The 19,912-nt window shown below is 33.0% G+C and overlaps 1 protein-coding gene across 12 annotated transcripts; it reads right to left on the reverse strand.

Annotated features, from left to right (window-relative positions):
- Window positions 1–1,982: 1,982 nt before the first annotated feature.
- Window positions 1,983–19,121, reverse strand: LOC115986884 (TMV resistance protein N-like). Of its 12 annotated transcripts, none has more exons than XM_031110293.1 (16): window positions 18,433–19,121; window positions 16,294–17,404; window positions 15,901–16,170; window positions 15,010–15,810; window positions 13,759–14,923; window positions 12,001–12,056; window positions 11,622–11,907; window positions 11,429–11,459; window positions 11,211–11,322; window positions 10,642–10,775; window positions 10,376–10,538; window positions 9,399–9,489; window positions 9,194–9,277; window positions 7,697–7,758; window positions 4,594–4,648; window positions 1,983–2,396 (listed from the first exon to the last, which is right to left on the reverse strand). In XM_031110293.1, the coding sequence occupies exons 1-5, from the start codon at window positions 18,705–18,707 to the stop codon at window positions 14,177–14,179; spliced, it is 3,204 nt and encodes a 1,067-aa protein (XP_030966153.1). In that variant the 5' UTR covers window positions 18,708–19,121; the 3' UTR covers window positions 1,983–2,396; window positions 4,594–4,648; window positions 7,697–7,758; window positions 9,194–9,277; window positions 9,399–9,489; window positions 10,376–10,538; window positions 10,642–10,775; window positions 11,211–11,322; window positions 11,429–11,459; window positions 11,622–11,907; window positions 12,001–12,056; window positions 13,759–14,176. The 12 variants fall into 12 exon arrangements, with proteins under 12 accessions (XP_030966153.1, XP_030966146.1, XP_030966163.1 ...); XM_031110286.1 differs by lacking the exon at window positions 10,642–10,775 and adding an exon at window positions 12,193–12,292; XM_031110303.1 differs by lacking the exon at window positions 10,642–10,775 and having other exon boundaries at window positions 12,001–12,050.
- Between the last annotated feature and the right edge of the window lie 791 nt (window positions 19,122–19,912).

Genomic DNA, 19,912 nt, shown 5'->3' on the forward strand with positions numbered 1-19,912 from the left:
AGATAGTGGAAGGAAAGAGAGAGAAAAATACTTTTTATTATTTTATTAGGTAGTTTATATTATTTTATTAGATTATATGTAAAAATAAAAACTGGGATGTAGGATAAATTGTAAAATGAGTTGGTAAAATAGATAAAGTAATGTTTGAGGATGCAAAATATGTTTTTTTTTTTTTTTTTTTTTTGGCATCCCCGAATGCTAGTGCTCTTAAATGTTGGTAACTTGATATAGCAGGTTACCCTTAAAGGAATATAAAAAATTAAACTCTCATAAACTATAAATATTTTTATTAAATTATTAAAATTCACATGATATGTCTAAATTATATTATAAAATTTAAAATTCGTCAAAACTAATTCTTAATATACTCAAATAAACAATTTAAAAAAAAATATAATAAAATAAATTTATGTATATTGATTATGCATAGAAAATTAGTAAGCTGAATGCTCCGAGCTTCAATGGGCTAGTCATTGCTTGGAAGTCCTGAAAGAAAAAAGTGATACAAAATCAAAAGAGACCGAGGTAAACTGGCCAAGAACCCTCTGATGCTTAAGTTAGTTTTCTCTCTCAAACTCAAGAATTCCAACTTTTTAGGAATAATCAGAACTTACTTCGTTTCATGAGGATGAGTGCTTATATAGTATACTTTGGAGCGGTTACTTGTCTTGTAACTTCCCTCCATTTTGTGGACATCTGAAGGTTTACACTTAACTCTTACAACCGCTATAGAAGTTATAATATTTACTCTTATCTTCTATAACTGTCATTGGAAGTTAAGTGTTTGGTAGGAAGTTATAGCGATGAATCAGGATTAAGTGTTTGGCAGGAAGTTATAGCGATAAATCAGGATCTTACTCATGTACTAAAATGGTTACACGTAGTCCGATTCATAAGCTCTTGTAGATAAATCTTGCACTTAGAAATATTCCAAGTATTGAAGGGTCATCCATGTTTGGACGACTTTCCTTAGTCTAGACAGGCTTCTCATAAGAACTTAAGGCAAACTATGAATAATACAATAATACAATGGATGAATAGGAGCAGGCTCAATTGTCGTGGTAACCTACATTCTATGGACAACCACTCAAGGACGATCCCCCATCATATATGATAAATTGGATTGGGTCAAATGAGTTGATGAAATTATTACCGTGAACTCGACCCAACCCAATGCGTCAAGTTTTGGAGTTCGTTTTTGTTGGGTTGGTGGTAGATTTGATGCATACCCCTTGTGAGAATTATCTTTTGTGCTCGTTTTATGAAATACGCCTCTCACAAACATATGACCCTATAAATGTGAGATTTATGTCCTTATGAGAGGCTCACTCCATGTGATGGGCATAGAAGATACTTTCTCACTGGGTAGGCACTGGAAACTCTACCTACAAGTCTATTCTTTTGCCTTTATCATTTAAAGCAGACTTTAACATTAAGTTTGCTGGACAGCAAACCACATTTTCTTTTAGTGTAACAATAAATATATAACTGTTGTAAATTTTGATTTCAATTTAATATTTTATTTGGGCAAAGCCACCTTGTCCTTTGTACTCGGATGAATGCAACAGTTCAAAGTGATAGCTCCACCACTGAAGCCCCTAGAGTCGCAAGAAGCTGCAAATTCTCAATTTAGAGATCTCCCTCTATTGATAATTGTGGGAGATAGTTTGTTTTGTTTTCTAGGTTAAGGGGTTGGGGTTTGGAGCTATTCAACATGCGTATAACTTGACTTACAAGTAACCCTATAAACGAATAGAGCTATTCATAGTTTCATTCGACTTAGCTTGGATGTACATTTATTTAGTAAATGAGTCAACCTCAAAACATGTTGAAGCTCAACTATTAAACCAATCAATCTCAAACATAATAATGTGCTCATAAACAATCTTATAAGGCTAGGTTTGAGTAAATATAATATTAAATGTTTATATGTTCACATGTATAAGTATATACTATATAGGCTTGAAAATGGATTGTGTAAGTAGAGAATTGTTGGTAAGTCTTTATTGGAGACTCGGTACACCAGCATTGGGATAGTGTTGGCACATATTGATAAAGGTTTCTAGGCTAGAAACTAATCGTTTACAGTCTTGGGTGCGACAGCAAGGGTCCCAGACCAAAAATCCAGACCAAAAATGTTATCCACCCAATATTGATCAAAACTGGACAATTGCTTTGATAGTATAATAAAACTATGAAACCTTTCTTAACTTGCTCGTTGAAGAATCATTCTAATGGTCTCTCTTCACTCCCCACATCAAAATTGACCCACAGCATAGCACCCTTTTGCTTTGCGCACAAGAAGGCAATAAAGTTCAGTTCATAAGAATGCGGTGGAGGAAGTAGCTGCGATACAAAGTTCCTTGCCTTAGCTAGATCTTCCTTCTTGGTTCCACCTAAACAGTGAGTAGGCGACAGAGATGTATTCAAATTGAGTTTAGAGAAGTTTATGAATAGAGTAAAAATGAACAATAAAAACCATAAATAAAAATGGGAAAGTGTGCTTATTTTCATTACATTATAACTAGAAAAATACACGGCCATTTGTGATTGATTAAAAATTTCCCAAACATTATATTAACATTTGTCATGCATAAGAATTGAAGCATGTTAGATAATACTGCTACCATGTGCAATTTGGATATTGTGCTTGTATATTTTTTTTCAAAAATGATGCCTTCTCCGGACGGATGCCATGTTCAATGACCATCAACTGGCTAAATTGCTAAATTTTATGCTTGGCTGTGTTCTTCCATCAAGTTCTCCGCTTGGTCTATTGACTCTAATCTCCAGCCAAAGTACTGCGTACACATGGTTCCTTGGTATCTTGAGTTTCTTTATATTGTTTGCATCCAAGTGGTTCTGGTTTGACATTTGTTTGGTAGCCCTTATACTATTTTATTGTTTCTGACTATTGTTTGTTTTATCCTTAGGTTATTTTATTAATTTCCTAAAGATTATTTTTGTAATAATTCAATAATTAGGATTTCTCAAGTCAATTAGAATTAAGTTTTCCCAATCCGACTAGAATTATCTAATTAAGTTTTCCTAATCTCACTAGAATTATGTTTTAGCCATAGTAAGTCTATATAAGTGTAGGATTGTACTCCAACGAAGACAATTTACAATTTGTTTGATAAAAAAAAAAAAAAAAAAAAATTCTTGGAATCTTTAAAAAGATCTAGTATTAACTCTAGCCAACCCTAGGTGCTTTAACTCATAGGTCTTCTATCTAGCTTGATGTCAACTCCAGGCAACCCTAGGTACTGACTCCCAGAAGATATTTACTTTTTCTGTTATTTCAATTTCATTTTGTATCAATTTTTGTTTTGTCTTCAATCAAATTACTTGAGCCAGCCATATTGATTTATCCCGTGGAAAGCAAGCAACTAACCCATTGTCTAGGGATTCACTGAGCTTTTATACAGCCAAAAGGATACCTTAGGTATACACTTTTAATCTTAAAAGTATTATATCAAAATTACTACATTAAGTTTTATTTTGGATAGTACAAATTAACCAATTCATTTGAAGATATGATTAAAACTATTTGTTTGCTACCATTTGAGAAACTAATATTTTCATGAATAACCTTTTTCTAAACATTCCAATTATATAATCTTTGGGTTTTCTCAATAGACAAACAGTGTTCAATATTTTTTATTACAATAAAATTCCTCAAAAGACCAGGTAGACCTTCGTTAATATTTGGACTACTAATTTCCACATCCATCTCAACACTACATAATCACCAAGGCAGCTTGACTAGTTAGACCATTTTCCAGAACCCCGCAATAAATCATCTAACATCAAGAATACTATTCAAAATTGATGCTTGCATAATTTGCCACATGGCCCTTTCTCTGTGTTTGATAGAATTAGGTAATCCAGCGTGTTCTCTGGTTTGGCTCTGTTCCTAATTTGGTCCAGGTTGTTTCTCCATTTCTTTATGTAGATTGTTTGACCTTCTTTCATCTAAACCCCATTGTTGCATTAAAGAAATGTAGAGGGTTAATATGTTGCTTATAATACAAAGAAAATACTGAAACATCTTTTAATTTATTTTTCTTTTTCTTTTTTTGATTGGTGAGTTACACACACATCCGCTAGGTGTTGACCCACTATCTTTAAACACCACCTTACTCTTTCAAATATATATATATATATATATATATTTATAAACGTTAAAAGGTAGAAGTTTGCAAAAAAATGTGGCAAAGATTACTTTGACATAAACATTTAAAAATAAAAATAAAAAACAACTACAGTATATGACAAGTTAAAAACAAATTCAACCATGAGGGCAGATGCAACCAATTTGACCAACGCACTTATTTAATCTCAAGAAAATTTCCCTACACCCCCCCCCCCACCCCCCAATATATATAGATATAGACTTACGAAGCTGCCCCATTCATGAGTTTCCAATTATGAAATATCTTATGAGCTTAATCTTCTTGTCTTCAGACACACCTCACGTAATACATACAACCATATGAACCATCCAATGATAATTATACTTACCAAATTCTCTACAGGTTTCACACCATTTTATAGACATATTATGAAAAAGATAGAGAGAGAGATCCATACCTTCAACATCTGATCATGTGCTATATTGCTAAGAAACTCTCTGTTGTGGGAAAAGCTACAAGACCAAGCAAAGGCACAGATTAAAAAACTTGGTATAGTGACCAATAACCACTAGTCCGGAATAATAAGAGCAAGGATTAAGAAGAAGGATACGAATGACATAATTTACAGCTTACATAAAAAATCTAACTTGTAATGGTACAGAATATAAACATAACTGTACATTTTAATTGGCAATAGGAGTGAGCATTAGATGTATTCCCATTATTAATAAGTTCATTACCAAAACTATTTGGAAAATATGAATACTACATCTGCGGATAATTTTCTTTAATATAATTTACACATGCACCAGGTTTCTCTTCCATTTTACCCCTTTTTTTTAAAAAAATTAGTAATTACACACATATCCATAATCTTAAACCCATGGCCTTACCCTCCACCTGGGATCCCTACTTTAGGCCAAAAGTTAGGGTTGGTAGGAATTGAATTCCCATTTCCCACAGCCATTGAGCCTCAATGAGAACAGATCTCAATGCATTTTCTTTTCACAATAGATATTAAGTTTTTATTTATTTATTTTTCTTTTCCAGCAATTTATAATAAAATTGTGTAGTTACTATACCTTGAAACACGTACTGGATAGAGTTCATATTCACGTCTAAGAAGGAAAGAAAGGGAGAAAACCATTTGATATGAACTTACATGTTAACCATATCAAACATTAACTTGCTTAGTTTAAAGCTAAAGCTTTTGTTAGGAAGTTCATATTAAAGGCTTGGGGGTGAGAATTAATGGATCCTATGCATTTCAGCTGGTTGGCGAGATCAATACTACAAGGGAAAAATGAGCTGTTTGGAAAGCTGAAACTTGAAATTGCTCAATACAGGAACTATTCAAGTATATTCAAATCAATATGAGAACCCTTGAAGATGTTAGAGTTGAAAGAGAGATTTCCCTTCAATTGGAGATGATCTTGGACAGGGAAAAATCATGTGATGAAACCGTATTCTGATGTTATAATACGATGATTGACAACTCCTAATCTCACTATAGTTCTAATGAATAAAAGATTCAGAAGGCAGAAGGGGGAAAGAAGATAAAAACTGAAACTAATTTAATAAATTAGGAAATGAGAAAAACATGGAACTTGTAACTAAAATAATTAAACAGGAGCTAATACAAATTCAAACAAACACGAACATGAGCTATATAGCCCATCGTATTAATTAAACTATACTTGCTTATAGTCCATTAATAATCAATCATCAGATATGTCAAGTGCTTTCCAATAAAAATTAAAGCAAATGAAATAAACTAGATAAATAGATAAATTAATCTACGACTCCACATTCTAATTAAATTGTTTCCCAATACATTTTTTTTTTTTTTTTGATAGGTTAGAAAAAATATTATTGAAGATGGAATAGCATGAAAAATACACAGGGTTCACGATATTGAACAAATAGAAAAAGGAAGTAAAAAGAAACAAACAGACACTAAGCTATTCTAAGAGACAAAAGAAAATCCATAAGTGTAGAACAATCCGAGAGACCCCAACACTGAGACCAATCAAAGAGGGTCCGTTGGCATAAATCTAACAACTGAGTCAGAGATTTCCTAGTATCCTCAAAATAATGCCGATTCCGTTCAGTCCAAATAGTCCACATTAAACAACCCGAACCAAATTCCAAATATCAGAATTACGTTTCCCAAACCAATAATACCAACAAAAAAATGAGTCTGCAACTAAACCTGGCATGACCCAATCAATTGCAAAAAATCAAAGCATATACATCCACGAAGAATGAGTTACCGAACATGAAATCAGTAGGTGATTCACAGATTCCTCATTACAACAATGATTTGCCAAAGTGCGATCATAGAGCATAAGATTATCCAAAATTAGAATCTGGCCATGAGTTGCTGTCCACATAAAGAATGCCACCCTTTTAGAAACCTTTACTTTCCAAATGCCTTTCCAAGGGAAAGTAGAAAGAGTTAAATTTCGAATCTTATGACAAAAAGACCAAATATCAAACTTCCCACTGCCATTGAGATGCCAACAAAGTCTGTCACTACCTCCACCCCTAGGAATCCAAGTTTGAATAAAGTGAAGAAGGGAGTAGGAAGTCGCTAACTCACAATCATTAAATTCCCTATAAAATCTTAAACTCCATACTCTATCATTATCACCAACTGGAGGACTTAACACTTCAAAAATACAAGCATTCTTATTGGTTGAACACAAATAACTGAGAATAAAGAGTTTTAAGAGAATTTTCCCCAGTCCACTTATCATGCCAAAAAAGAATACGAGAACTATCCCCTACCACAAAAGACAAATGCTTAGAAAAACTTTCCCACCCTTCACTAATACTTCGCCATAAACCACAACTATGAGCCCTTCTACAAACTCTAGTGCTCCACCCCCTTTTCCCCTCCCCATATTTCATGGTTATGACCCTCCGCCACAGATGAGTAGTTTCGTGGCCATACCTCCAAAGCCTCCAATAATACTCTCTACTGTCTAGAACTTACAACATTCAAACTAATTGGTTTTGCTACTTAAGTAGTCTTTCAATCCCAATTCTTTCAATGGCAAATCACCTTCCTTTGACAACAGCTCCCAAATTTGCAGCAATAAGCTGCTTGAATAGTCTTATGACAATACTTATTACGCCCAGTTCTTTTTCTAGTAAGGCATAGCATGGATCTATTAGATCTAAAATAACAGGATATCAGAGACTCAACAAAACCAAAATCTCAACAAACACCTATCTATTTTTTGGCAATGAAAACTAATGTAAAGATATGTACAAGACGTAGTGATATGTACAAGACGTAGTACATATCTTATGTTTTAAATATCTTTTGTTCATTAGGTTAAGTCCATAAGTTATTATAATTACTTCTTTTGTCCAACACAATGGACTATCAGAAAATCTATTAACATGATTGGTTGGAACTTGTCAAGCAGACCAAATATTGTCTTTGGATTAAACAATCAAATTATTGCCTTAATATTTGAATTCAAAACTTGTACTTATTTTTAGCATTTCCAAAGATTCTTTTCTGAACATAAACAAAATGATTTACCTACCCTTTTAGCTATAGAAGAGTAACATCTTGATGACTTTGGCATAGTCCTTTGTAATTCAAGCACTGCATTCTTAGTCAAACAGACAGACAAATAAAGATTTAAAACAATTGATTTTTACCAGTGTTGGTAAAAGCAAGGGCACTTAAGCACAAAGGCCTCTTGGAGCCTAGGGGCAAAGCGCAAGCGTGCGCCTAATTAAAGTGAAGCGCACATTTAAAAAAAAAAAAATTAAAATAATTATTAATGAGAAATGCAACAATCAAATTATCATATAAATTGAAATAAAATTTTTTATATAATTCATATAACATTTAGATAAGCCCTACTTGTGCAAGTTTAAAACAAAAATTGCAAGTCAAATCATTTTTTTTTGGATTAGCTAGATATGAGTACTTCCATGTAATATCCTTTCTTAAATCTCCAATATCCATAATGCCCTATGACTAATTAGTAATATTAGTTAATAATTTAATCATTTGATGACTATAAGTCTATAAGAATTAGTCTGCTATGTTCAACATCAACCACTAAAGTAACTAAACAATTACCACAAATATATTATATCATACTTTTTTTTTTTTTCATGAATGAGCTAAGAATATGAGGACATAGCAATATGGTAATTGGTACCAAGCAGATGTCCAAAAGGGAAAACATAGAATAAGAAGAAGCTAGGTGGGTTACTGTTTCAAGGAGAAAAAATCAAGAAAAAATAAAAATAGAGAAGAACTGGGAGGTTGTGGGTTTCAGGACAAGTTACACTCAAAATAATAAATATAAATATATATATATATATTGATCGGTAAGTTACATTAAAAATATGTCAAATCAATAGTTTATATCAATAATGTCAAGATCCTATAGTTTTAATCCAATTTTGGTTTTTTTTTTTTTTTTTTTTTTTTTTGAAAAATATAAAAAAGTGCCAAAAAGCGCATTTTGAGCTTTTTGAAAAAGTCGTGCCTAAAATGAGCCTAGCTTTTGAGGCAAAAAGCGCTAGAGCCTTGGAGCTTTGAGCTCAAGCGTGCTTAAAGAGTGCTTTTACCAACACTGATTTTTACAAACAGAATTAAATTCCTAAATCATAATTGAAAGCTAATAATAAAATATCAGTACATTCCATAGGAGAGGAGCTTACCTTTCCTTACAATCCAACATGTCTATTTTAAGCGTTTAAGTTAAATTTAGCCAAAAAAAGATTTTGTTACCATGTGAATGGAAAGGAATATTTGCTATAATAATTTTTTAAAGCAGATTATGTAATTTTGTGTTGATCCTCCTCCCATTCGTGAATATTCACTATAGCATTGCTAAATCAGAAGATTCACAAAACAACATATCTATGGTATTGTCTCAGAGGTTTTCAGATAGTGACCGACTAAAAAACAAAAAAAACAAGCAAATGACATATGTAAATTTTTAGGAGCAGAGCATGCAAAAAAAAAAAAAACCAAAAAAAAAAAAAAAAAAGAAGCAGCAAAAATACATTTACAGTACCTTTCAAGATTTTACCACACTGAGCATTACATGATTCAGCCTGCCTTGATAGATCTAAAGCATTTTTGTCTCCAAGAGTTGAACCTGAAACACACAATTTTTCAACAAAAATTAATATCATGCCCATAGACTACATGAAAAAACAACTATAAATTGACAACAACAAAAAAGATACAATTGCATAGCATATAGAAATCTCAATCACCTCTTTCTTTTAACTCATAAAGGATATGAACTTTAATTGTTCTAGGACATATTTCTCAAGAGTTGCATTGTCTTGCACTTTCCGTCCAAATCTAGAAGTTTTCAATTGTAAAGCCACAAAAGAAAACACAGTAAATGGCTAAAAATAGTAACCAGAGGAGCAATGCAATATTAAAAAAAAATAAGTGTGGGCCAATTTGTCCCTCATGTTTAATTGTCACTTTCATCCTTCGACTGTTAAGATCAAGGTCCCTCAACTATTAATTGTGTCAATTTCATCCTTCAACTTCCAAAATCAAGTCAATTGTATCCTTAAAAGTTGACTTGATTTTGAAGGTTTGAGGAAGAAATTTGACACAATTAAAGTAAAACCAACCCCATTTTCAGAGGACGAAAAGTGTAGTTTGGCCAAAGAAGTATAACTTTAGTTAGAACATCAAGGTTTGACTGCAAGGGAAGCAGGTTTGAATGCATGCTTTCTTTGTAGTATGTTTGGCAATGTAGAAAATAAGCAAGAAAAATGGTCAAGGTGAATCATAGATAAGCATAACCACTTTTTTTTTAAGTAAACAAACTGTACAGACAGGCTACACAGAGCAAGTTTGGGACAGAGCAAGATAAAAGCTGCCAACACCTAAACAGAGCAAGCAGCAAACTAAATAGAAACTGCAACTAAACTTACAAATAATCAAAATAAAACCCCTCAGTTACAGCTATCATACAAAATGGAGAGATGCCCCCGCCCCCCATTTTTTTTTTTTACAAACTCAAACCTGCGCCTTATTGTGTCTTCTAATCAAAAGCAGTATAGGCTCCTCAGACATGACATTGCTGCTAAATACAAGAGCATTTCTTTAAAGCCAAACATAACAAACCACTGCAGACCAAGCTAGTTTGTAGTTTGTATATGGTGCTTTTAATAATTTTACCCTTCAACCTATCCATATCCCATAGAACCACTCAATACAAGCTGTATACCTTAGATCTTATTAGAAATTATGGGTTAACTAGCTCCCATAGCCTCTTTGAGAAAGGGTGCTCCAAGAACAAGTGGTTCCTACTCTCAAGGAAGCTCTTGCAGAAGACACAAACAATGTCACCATGATAGAACCATTTTAACGGCTTGTCTTGAGTGGAAAATCTGTTTCATAAAGCAAGACAGCAAATAAAGGTATGTTAGGGATACTAATGCCAGATCAATTTCTGCCACTTCATTTCAGCAAATCTGGTCCTTATTTACTCACTGATTAACAACAGAACTGCATAGTTTAGCATTCTTCTAAATAATTAATCTCACAAGTCATGACCTTCTACTCACGACATGGCTCAATGCATTATATATATTATTCTCTAATTGGACGGGAAAACAGAACCGCACCTAATGAAATCAAACATTGAAGTAAATTAAAAATTACATATACTGTTGATAAAAGGGATGAGAATCAAAACCTGAAGATTGAAAATATGATAAGAAATCTTATCAAGTTCATACCTTCAAGTTAGCTTACAGCTCACTCAAATTCTATATATAACCTCAATATTATCTTGAATCTTCATTCAGGTTGAACTCATGTTTTTTTTTTTTTTTTTTTTTTTTTTTTTTTTTTTTTTTTTTTTGGGGGTTGAAATGTAATGATATTTAGATTTAGCATACATAGCAAATGTATATTGAAAAAGCATCACAGATTCCATAACATTTCAATATTAAGAAGTGAATTCACCAAAGAAAGAAAAAATGGACATGAAAAATAGAAGCAAAATTTAAATATATAGCCAAACATAATATTCAAGAAAGAGAGAATTGGGGCCTTACTGTCAGCTGCAGAGGTCTTGAGCTATTCAAGAGTACAGAGGTCATTAATATGTTCTCAAACATCGGAAGCAACAATCAAATTATGCACAAGAACAGGGAATTTGATGCGAAGCTAACCAAAAATTATGCGTCAGAAGAAGATGAATGAAATCAATAAAAGAACAAATATTATAACGAATGAAAACCAAATTTCAAGGTGGAAAGAATCTTGGGCCTACCAATTACTTCAAAAGCAACAACGGCAGTTAACTGCATTAAAATAAATAAATAAAAGAAAGTAAATACTTATTTGATATAAAATAATTAAAAAGACCAGCAGCATAATTTCCTAAGGAATGAGCCTTTAAATTTAGAGAAAGAGAGAGAAGAAAGTGACAAAGGCACCCAAAGATGTAACTAAAGGAGGCATACCTTATCATCAAGGTTGTTTTCAGATGGAGACATATTTCTTCGAAGTTAAATTAAGTTGTTTTCATTTTCTTTGATGGTGGATACAGATTGGAGTTGGAATCATCGTTGATAAAGGTAAGAGTCATTGAACATGAAAGCCAGATCAAACCCATCATTAAATCCCAAATCTGGCTGACCCAGAGTAAGAATATTCACTAGAATATTGATGACTAAAGCTGGAGATCCACAGAATAACATTTCCATGGAATTACCCCAGAGGTTTTGAATTCCTTCAACCGCTTCAAACCTAAAAAGTAAAAAGAAACAACAAAGCTAGACCTTTAGACTAGTAGGACCTTCCAAAATTTTACCACATTGAGCATTACATGATTCAACTTACCTGGATAGATCTAAAGCATTTTGGTCTTTTGAGAGTTGAACTGGAAACACCTAAATCTGATTAACATTAAATTTAATATCTTAACAATAAGATATATTAAAAAATTCTATAAAAAAGATACATTAAAAGAAAGCAAATATAGAAATTGACCAAATAAAATAGGATTGCACAGCACATAGAAATCACAATCACCTTTGGCTTTTAACTCCTAAAGGATATGAACCTCGACTGCTGCTGGACATTTCTCAAATGTTGTATTTTGAGAATCAAACACTAATGCCGTCAATTATGGCTATCACCAAAATCAGAGGAATGAAATTACAACATGACCATTCACTAACAGAACATTTTCCCTTTACAAACTCAAGCCAGGCCTTAATGCCTCCTCAGACTTGACATTGCCGCAGAATACACAAGCATTTCGTTTAAGCCAAACATAATAAACCACTGCAGACCTACCAAGTTTGCTTATGGTGCTTTTAAAACAGTTGCTCTCAACTGATCTTTTACCCCACAGAACTACTTGGTATCAGCTATATACCTAGGATTTTATTAGACACCATGACTTAAATTGCTGCCATAACCACTTTGAGAGTAGTAGTATCTTTCTTTCCATTACGAAGGACACGCTCACGAGGGTGGACAATAAGTTAAGGTCTTTGTTTTTTTTTTGATAAGTTACGTTAAGGTCTTTGTTGGGAAGACCTTGCTAGCGAAGTAAGCAAGAAGAGGTATGTGTGGGTGCATTAGTTCAAGAACTACGTTATGACTTGATCCCTTCAAAAGGGTAGGGAGGCAGCTTGAGAAAAAGATCTGATGCTCAAAGAACAAGTGATCTCCACTCCCTTCTCACAACATGGTTCAAGGCATTGAACTTTTTATACATTAATAACAAGGGAAAGTGGAACTGCACTATGAAATTAAACATGGAAGAAAACTAACCAATTGCATACCAACTATTGCTAAAAGGGAAAAAGAATGAAAATAATATGATAAATGAAACCAGGAAAGTTTCCCTTAAAATTGAATACCTTGAAACTATTCAACAAAAAGGAAAAGAAAGAGAATACAGTGATACTATATATATATATATACCTTCAATCCACAATCCTATATCAAAACCTGAAGATTGCAAATAAGAGATGAAATCATATCCAGTCTACATCAATAAGTTGACATACAGCTCACCCAACTTCAATATATAATCTCAATATCATCCTAAATCTTCAGTCAAGTTGAATTTTCAATTTCTTTTTATCCCGTGTCAAAAAGTGAGAATACTCACATTCAGCATAAATCACAAATGTATAATTAAAAACCATCATAAATTCTTTTTCTCTTTTTTGGATAAGTAAAACCATCATAAATTCCACAACATTATTTGCCAAATAAACAAAAAATGGACATGAAAAACAATAGAAAATTTTAAATATCTAAGGATATGGTACAGAACCCAAACACAAAAATCAAGAAAGAAAGAAATGGGACCTTACTGTCAGCTGCAGAGGTAGCTGTAAAGGTTATTGATATGCATTAAAATGAAAACCAGGTCAACTGTATTAAATAGTTAATTTATATATAATAATTACAAAGCCTAGCAGCTTGAATTCCCTATTATTTACTTGTAACACAATAAAAACTTGAGCGACAATCCTATGAATGAGCCTTAAATTTAGAGAAAGAATGAGTGAGAAGAAGCAACTGAAAAAGGCACCCAAAGATGTGAATCCAACAATGCAACTAAAGAAGGAGGCATACCTTGGCATCGAGTTTCAGATGGAAGCTTATTTCTTTGAAGTTCGATCAAGATGTTCTCATTTTCATTGATGGTGGATACAGATTGGTGTTGGAATCATCAAAATTTTTTTTTTTTTTTTGAAAGGTATGGGCCTTTGAAGATGAACCTTGATCAAATCCATCAGTAAATCCCAAATCTGGCCAACCCAAGCCTAATCTGGACCCATTTGTGGTATCCATTGGAAGCCCCACATCAGATTGCAAAGATTGGTGCCATTTGTCTTCGTGGACCATAACAAAGAAGACTGATATTCACCATTATATGTTGTTTCCATTGTTTAGAAAATGAATAAAGATGATGAAGATAGCTAGTGGTAAGAGAAGCTTTATCTTTAGCCCAATCCTGCCACATGGACGGGGTTGGAAGAGAGCTCTGTCTTTAGAGCCTAGAGCTTGGCTTTCTGCTAGGCTTGAGTCGAATTTCAGCACGCTTAGAATCTCCAACATTGTTGAAAGCTCCGTGATCTAAATTTGAACCATAAGAAGTGGAGGAAACTGGTGGCAAAGGTGGCAGTTCAGTGTTGCCCGGAATGAAGGAAGACCCACAACTATGCCTAGCACTTAGAAGTGGCAAGTAAGAAATATTGGAGTTTTGAGGACAACAGATACATTCTACATGGACCCCCCAACTTCTTGGCTCAAAAGTATTGTTCACTTCATATTTAACCTCAACATAATTCTGTTCAGATGGATTTGATTCATTCAATTGCTTCTGCAATTTGTGATGTGATCTAGAACATAACCACAGATGACCGGAAACTTCATCTAGCATCCAAATTAAACCAATGCAAATTTTTTTATAACCATTGATGGAGAGGTAAACATTCCAAGCATGTGGGGATGAATGTGGGACTAGTCCAACAGCAAAACAGACAGCAAAATTATTTGGAAATTTGCGACCAACATAGAATGATATGGAATTTCCAACCCCTTGATGGTTGGAGTTGAACCACTTTGGAATTTCAATTCCTGGTAGTATAAAACTACGATGATCGTCATCATTTTCAAATCCAAAGCCCTCATCATTAGAGAGCAATAATTTAATTAATGACTGTGGATCCATTAATATTTCACTTCTTTCTCCTTCACATTCTTTATTTGGTTTAGTTCCTAAAATTTCTCCAATCTGCATGCAATTAACAAATTCAAAATTTTGATTTAGGGAAGAAAGTAACAAAAGTTGTTTCTTTATAACTTAAAAAAGAGAGAGACCTGATTCAATAATCTGCTTGAAGATTGTTGATCCAATGACAGGCAGCCCTTTGCATTGACTAATCTTATAGATTGCGGAAGTCTCGGAATTTCCCGAAGCTGCTTGCAATTATTTATTTCAAGGATCTCTAATGTAGTAAATTTGCTAATGCTTTCAGGGATGCTAACAATATTTGTCCCAGATAGAAATAGGTGTTTCAATGCAGGGAAGTAATCGAGCTTTATCAAAAGATCTAATTCAACTATGTTTTTAGAACGCCTGAAATCAAGGCAATCCAACCTCAAAAACCCGTATCCGGAAAAGCCATCAAAGGAACTGCACACCGGTCTCAATTTGGCAGTGGGAATATACAAGCCCTCAAGCAATTGCAATTTATAGATACTATCAGGAACATCCCTAAGGTTGTGGCAATATTCTAGGTCTAAACTCTTAAGTCCAGTGAGATAACCTATTGATGAAGGCAACTCTAGAATACCACTCCCACTTAAATCTAAATTCTCTAAGCATTTCATTTCTAGATGAATATCGGGGAACTTCTCTAGGCTTGAGCAGTCTGTAAGAAAAAATTCTTTAAGGGATTTCAGCCTAAGGCTGTTTGGAAGATTTTGAAGTTTTGCACAACGGTCAAGATTCCATGCTTGGAGCTTATCAAGAAATCCAAAGGACTCATGAACTGTAACTAAATTTTTACAAAGAGAAAGGTCCAATGTTTCTAGGTTTGGGGCACACAACTCAGGTAGTTTCGTAATAGATTCACACTTGCTGAGATTGATATGTTTTAAATTTTTTAATTGGATTCCCTGTAGAAGTAAAAAAATTAAAAATTATTTTTAACCAACACTCAAGTAAAATTTAAAGAAATTACAATTCATAAATACTAATAATCATACCTGCTTGAATATTTTCAATCTAATGCGACTTCGTGGCGCATTGAGTGCAACAAGTTGTTGGGGATCATATTTGGATGGCAAGGAAAAAGGATATTCTGGCCATTCAAGCAACCTTAGCCCACTGGGAAGATATTCAAATTCTTCACAAATGTGTACATTGCGAACTAACAGAAATTTAAGATTTTCCAAAATTTTGAAAGGCTCATTTTGTAGTGTCATTGTTACTGGTTCAGGTGAATACAACATTATACCTTGAATTTTATCGGACCCCTAGTTGAACAAAGTATAAAGTGAATTAAGCTTCATATTATAATTTCCAAAAGTATAACAATTTTGAAATTTTAAACAAAACATAATTAGGAAAAAGGAAGAGTAAGGTGAAAGAACTTGTACCATATTTCTAGTTAGTACTTCATAAGCATCCTTATAACACCATATTCTGCTTCGATTTTTGGGTTCTTCTGATTCTTGTTGAATGATTTCTCTACCCATTTGTTGTAGCAAGTCATGCATCAACAACTTGCCAAATTCAATAGTTATGAGGCACTTATCAACGAGTTTTCGAATACCATAATTTGGATATAAATTGCAAGAGTCTAATATATTTACAACATAATCCTTGTGGAATCCCTTGAAGAAACAAGCAATATTGAGAAAAATATCCTTTTCAATTTTTTCCAGTGCATCATAACTTATTTTGAGCTTTTCTAGAATCTTTTTGTGAGGAATGCTTTTATACTTTTCTAATGCACTTTCCCATTCACATATACTTTTTCCACACAAATCAGAACCTATTATTTTTAGAGCTAATGGAAGACCATTGGCATAATTTATAATTTGCTCTACAATTTTTGAATAGCCTTCCTTAGGTTTATTTAGTTGGAAGGCGTGTAGACTGAGAAGTTCACAAGCTTCACATTGATTCAATTTCTTAACCTCATAAATTAGAAGCTCTTTTCCAAGAGTGGTTAGCACTTGTTTGTCTCTTGTTGTTATAATGACTCTGCTTCCTGAAGCTAACCAATTACATTTTCCAAGCAAATTTTCTATCTCACTCAATTCATCCACATCATCAAGAATTAAAAGAATCCTTATATGACAAAGCATATCCATTATTAGTTTGATTCCTTCAGCTATGTTACCCACCTTTTTCAAATTTTTGTCTCCTATTATCTTAGAAAGAAGTTTCCTTTGCACTTTGATTATGCCATCATTTGTCCCCAATTGTTCTCTAACATTCTCTAGAAAGTAACTCCGTTCAAAATGATAAAAAATTCTGTTATAAACAGCTTTTGCAATTGTAGTCTTACCTACTCCTCCAAGGCCATAAATCCCTACTATGCGAACATCATTTGACTTTGTATCTACAAGCGATTCTATAGCCTCCGCACGAGAATCTATTCCAACCGGGTGTTTAGCAACAAATAATTGTGTGCGATCCAATTTGGTGCTTGATATCTCTTTAATAATTCTTTGGATAAATTGAAATTCAGATTCAATGCAGCTGCCAAGCACAAATGCATAAGAAGCATATAATGAATTAGACTAGCTGAAAATATAGATCTAAAGATGAACTAAATTAAAAAAATCCAATTTTGTGCATTACAACTGGCATATTATTAACTAAAGTAAGAGGCATGTAATTCAAAGAGATGAAAACTATCATTAATTTAAGCACATTCCTTTTTAATTTAATTTTAGGCCTTCAACAAATAGTTGTATGGAGACCCCCTTTGGGAGAGGAAACAAATTTATTCAAAACCCATATTTGAAACTGGAACAAAATGAGATCAAGAAATTTATGAAAATGTCTTCTAAAAGTTATTTCCAAGAGCCTCATAACTTAACTACCCCGCGTTTTAACTATCAAATTATCCGCTAAAAAAAAAAAAAAAAAAAAAAAACTTATATTTACCTTTGTACATAACTTAACTACCTTAGTACTAGAAGATATGAATAAAGAAAAATGAGTTTATAACTTGGCATGTAGTGGTGATAACAAAAACATTAACAATTTATAACTCATAAAAGCACACAAGAGCAGTCATGATCCATAACATTATCAGACGTTAAATTTTCTATTTCTACCATTGACTTTTATATTTTAGCTAACTTAAATGTCCATTTGGAAATTGGTTATTTTTGGTAGCTAATTTGCATAAGACAAAAAGGTAAAAGCTAGCTTATTTGAAATAAAGCTGAGGCAAAAAAGGTAACGTGAGACCCGCAAACCATGGATAATTTAAGCAATAATCGGTTGACAAACACAGACTACATTAGCGGTCATAACTAAATTAGTAGAAGATGGCAAGAGGCTATAAAAAAAATACTACTTTCATAATCTGACATTTAGTGGTCATAACTAAATCATTAAAAGATTATAACGAGTAATTATTCAGTATTTCAGATTATATATAACAGCAGATTCTACTAATTAAATTCATGAGAGTTACTATTTAATATTTATATGATAGGAGAGTATTGAATAATTTTCTATTATAGAAGCACACAAGAGTATCGATAGATACATACCCATCCTTGAAACAAAAGCCGGACAAATCAGTTGTTTTGGTTAAAGCTACCCTCCACCTCTGAACCTTCTCCATGTTATCCTTGGTTTTTTCTTCATGTTTAGTTAGTGCTAACCCAAACTTTCCCTCTTGTTTACGTATTTCTGAGGGATTCACTTTGTAAAATACAGGTAGAACCACCTGTCCCTTATTCCTACACTCAAGAATCTGAACAAGTTCATTCAGGCACCAACTCGAAGATGCATAATTTTCAGACAATACAACAATCGAAATCATGGACAATTCAATGGCCTTCAGAAGTTCGGTTGAAATTTCTTCCCCTCTCTCAAGATTATTATCAATAAAGGTGTTAAAACCCTTATCACACAAAGCTTGATATAAATCAAGCGTGAAATTATAACGGGTATCTTCACCTCTAAAACTCAAAAAAACATCATAGATGAATCCGCGAGTGAAAGCAGAGGAGGCTTCGTCATTGATCTATAGAGCCATCCGAATCAACGAGCAAAAGAATTGAGAAACAATGGAACGTGGAGAGGACAATGACCCACAAAATGGAAATTATAAGAGATTGCGGAACAAGGCGCAATTTCACAGGCAATAGAAGTAAAAACCCCTTTACACGAACTGGACCGTACCACGACTTTCAGCTTTTCCCATCAATAATACATACCTGACCAGGCTGACCGTGTCTTGCAAGAAACTACTTGTGGGTTCGGCTCCTCTCTTATTTTCTCCTGTTTTAAAACAGTAAATGACACGTGGCATCTACAAAACAAAATGGTAAGATATTAGGCTACGTCACAATATCTTTTATTTCTATTTTAGGGTGAGTTTGATTCAGCTTTTTGTAAAAGTGCATAATGAAAAAGTGGAGTTTTTAAAAAGTGCATAATTGAAAATGTGCATTTTCAAAAAGATGAGTATTTGATAAAAGCTGTTAAAAAGTGCTTTTTGAAAAAGTTGAGTGTTTGGTTAACATTTATAAAAATGACAGTTTGAGGGATAAATTACCAAAAAGGACCATGTATATATAAGAGCATCTCCAGCAGGTTAGACAAATTTTTGTACTGTTTGGACAATCAACAGTAACATTTATTTTTTGCCTATCCACTTTTTTAATTTTTATTTTGTAATCAAATTTATTCTTTTTTAATATTTATTTTTCTTTTTCTATTCATTTTCAACAATTATATTTTTCAACAAAAAGTGTTACATCTACAATATTTTTTGCAATACTTTCACAAGAATCATAACAAAATATTATATGAAAAGTTGTTATTAGTTCTAATTTAAACCCATTACTGAAATTATATTTTTACTCATCAATATTAGCTAATTACTTAAAATTTATTGTGAAAATATTGTGAAAATATTGTGATAATATTTTGAAATTGTGATTTCTAATTCTTTTCTCTTTTTTTTTTCCTCCATACGTTACCTTTTCCTTTTCTTTTTCTTTTTTCTCTTGTATTTTATCC

This window comes from Quercus lobata, chromosome 1 (assembly GCF_001633185.2).
Source record: "Quercus lobata isolate SW786 chromosome 1, ValleyOak3.0 Primary Assembly, whole genome shotgun sequence".
NCBI classification, from domain to species: Eukaryota; Viridiplantae; Streptophyta; class Magnoliopsida; order Fagales; family Fagaceae; genus Quercus; species Quercus lobata.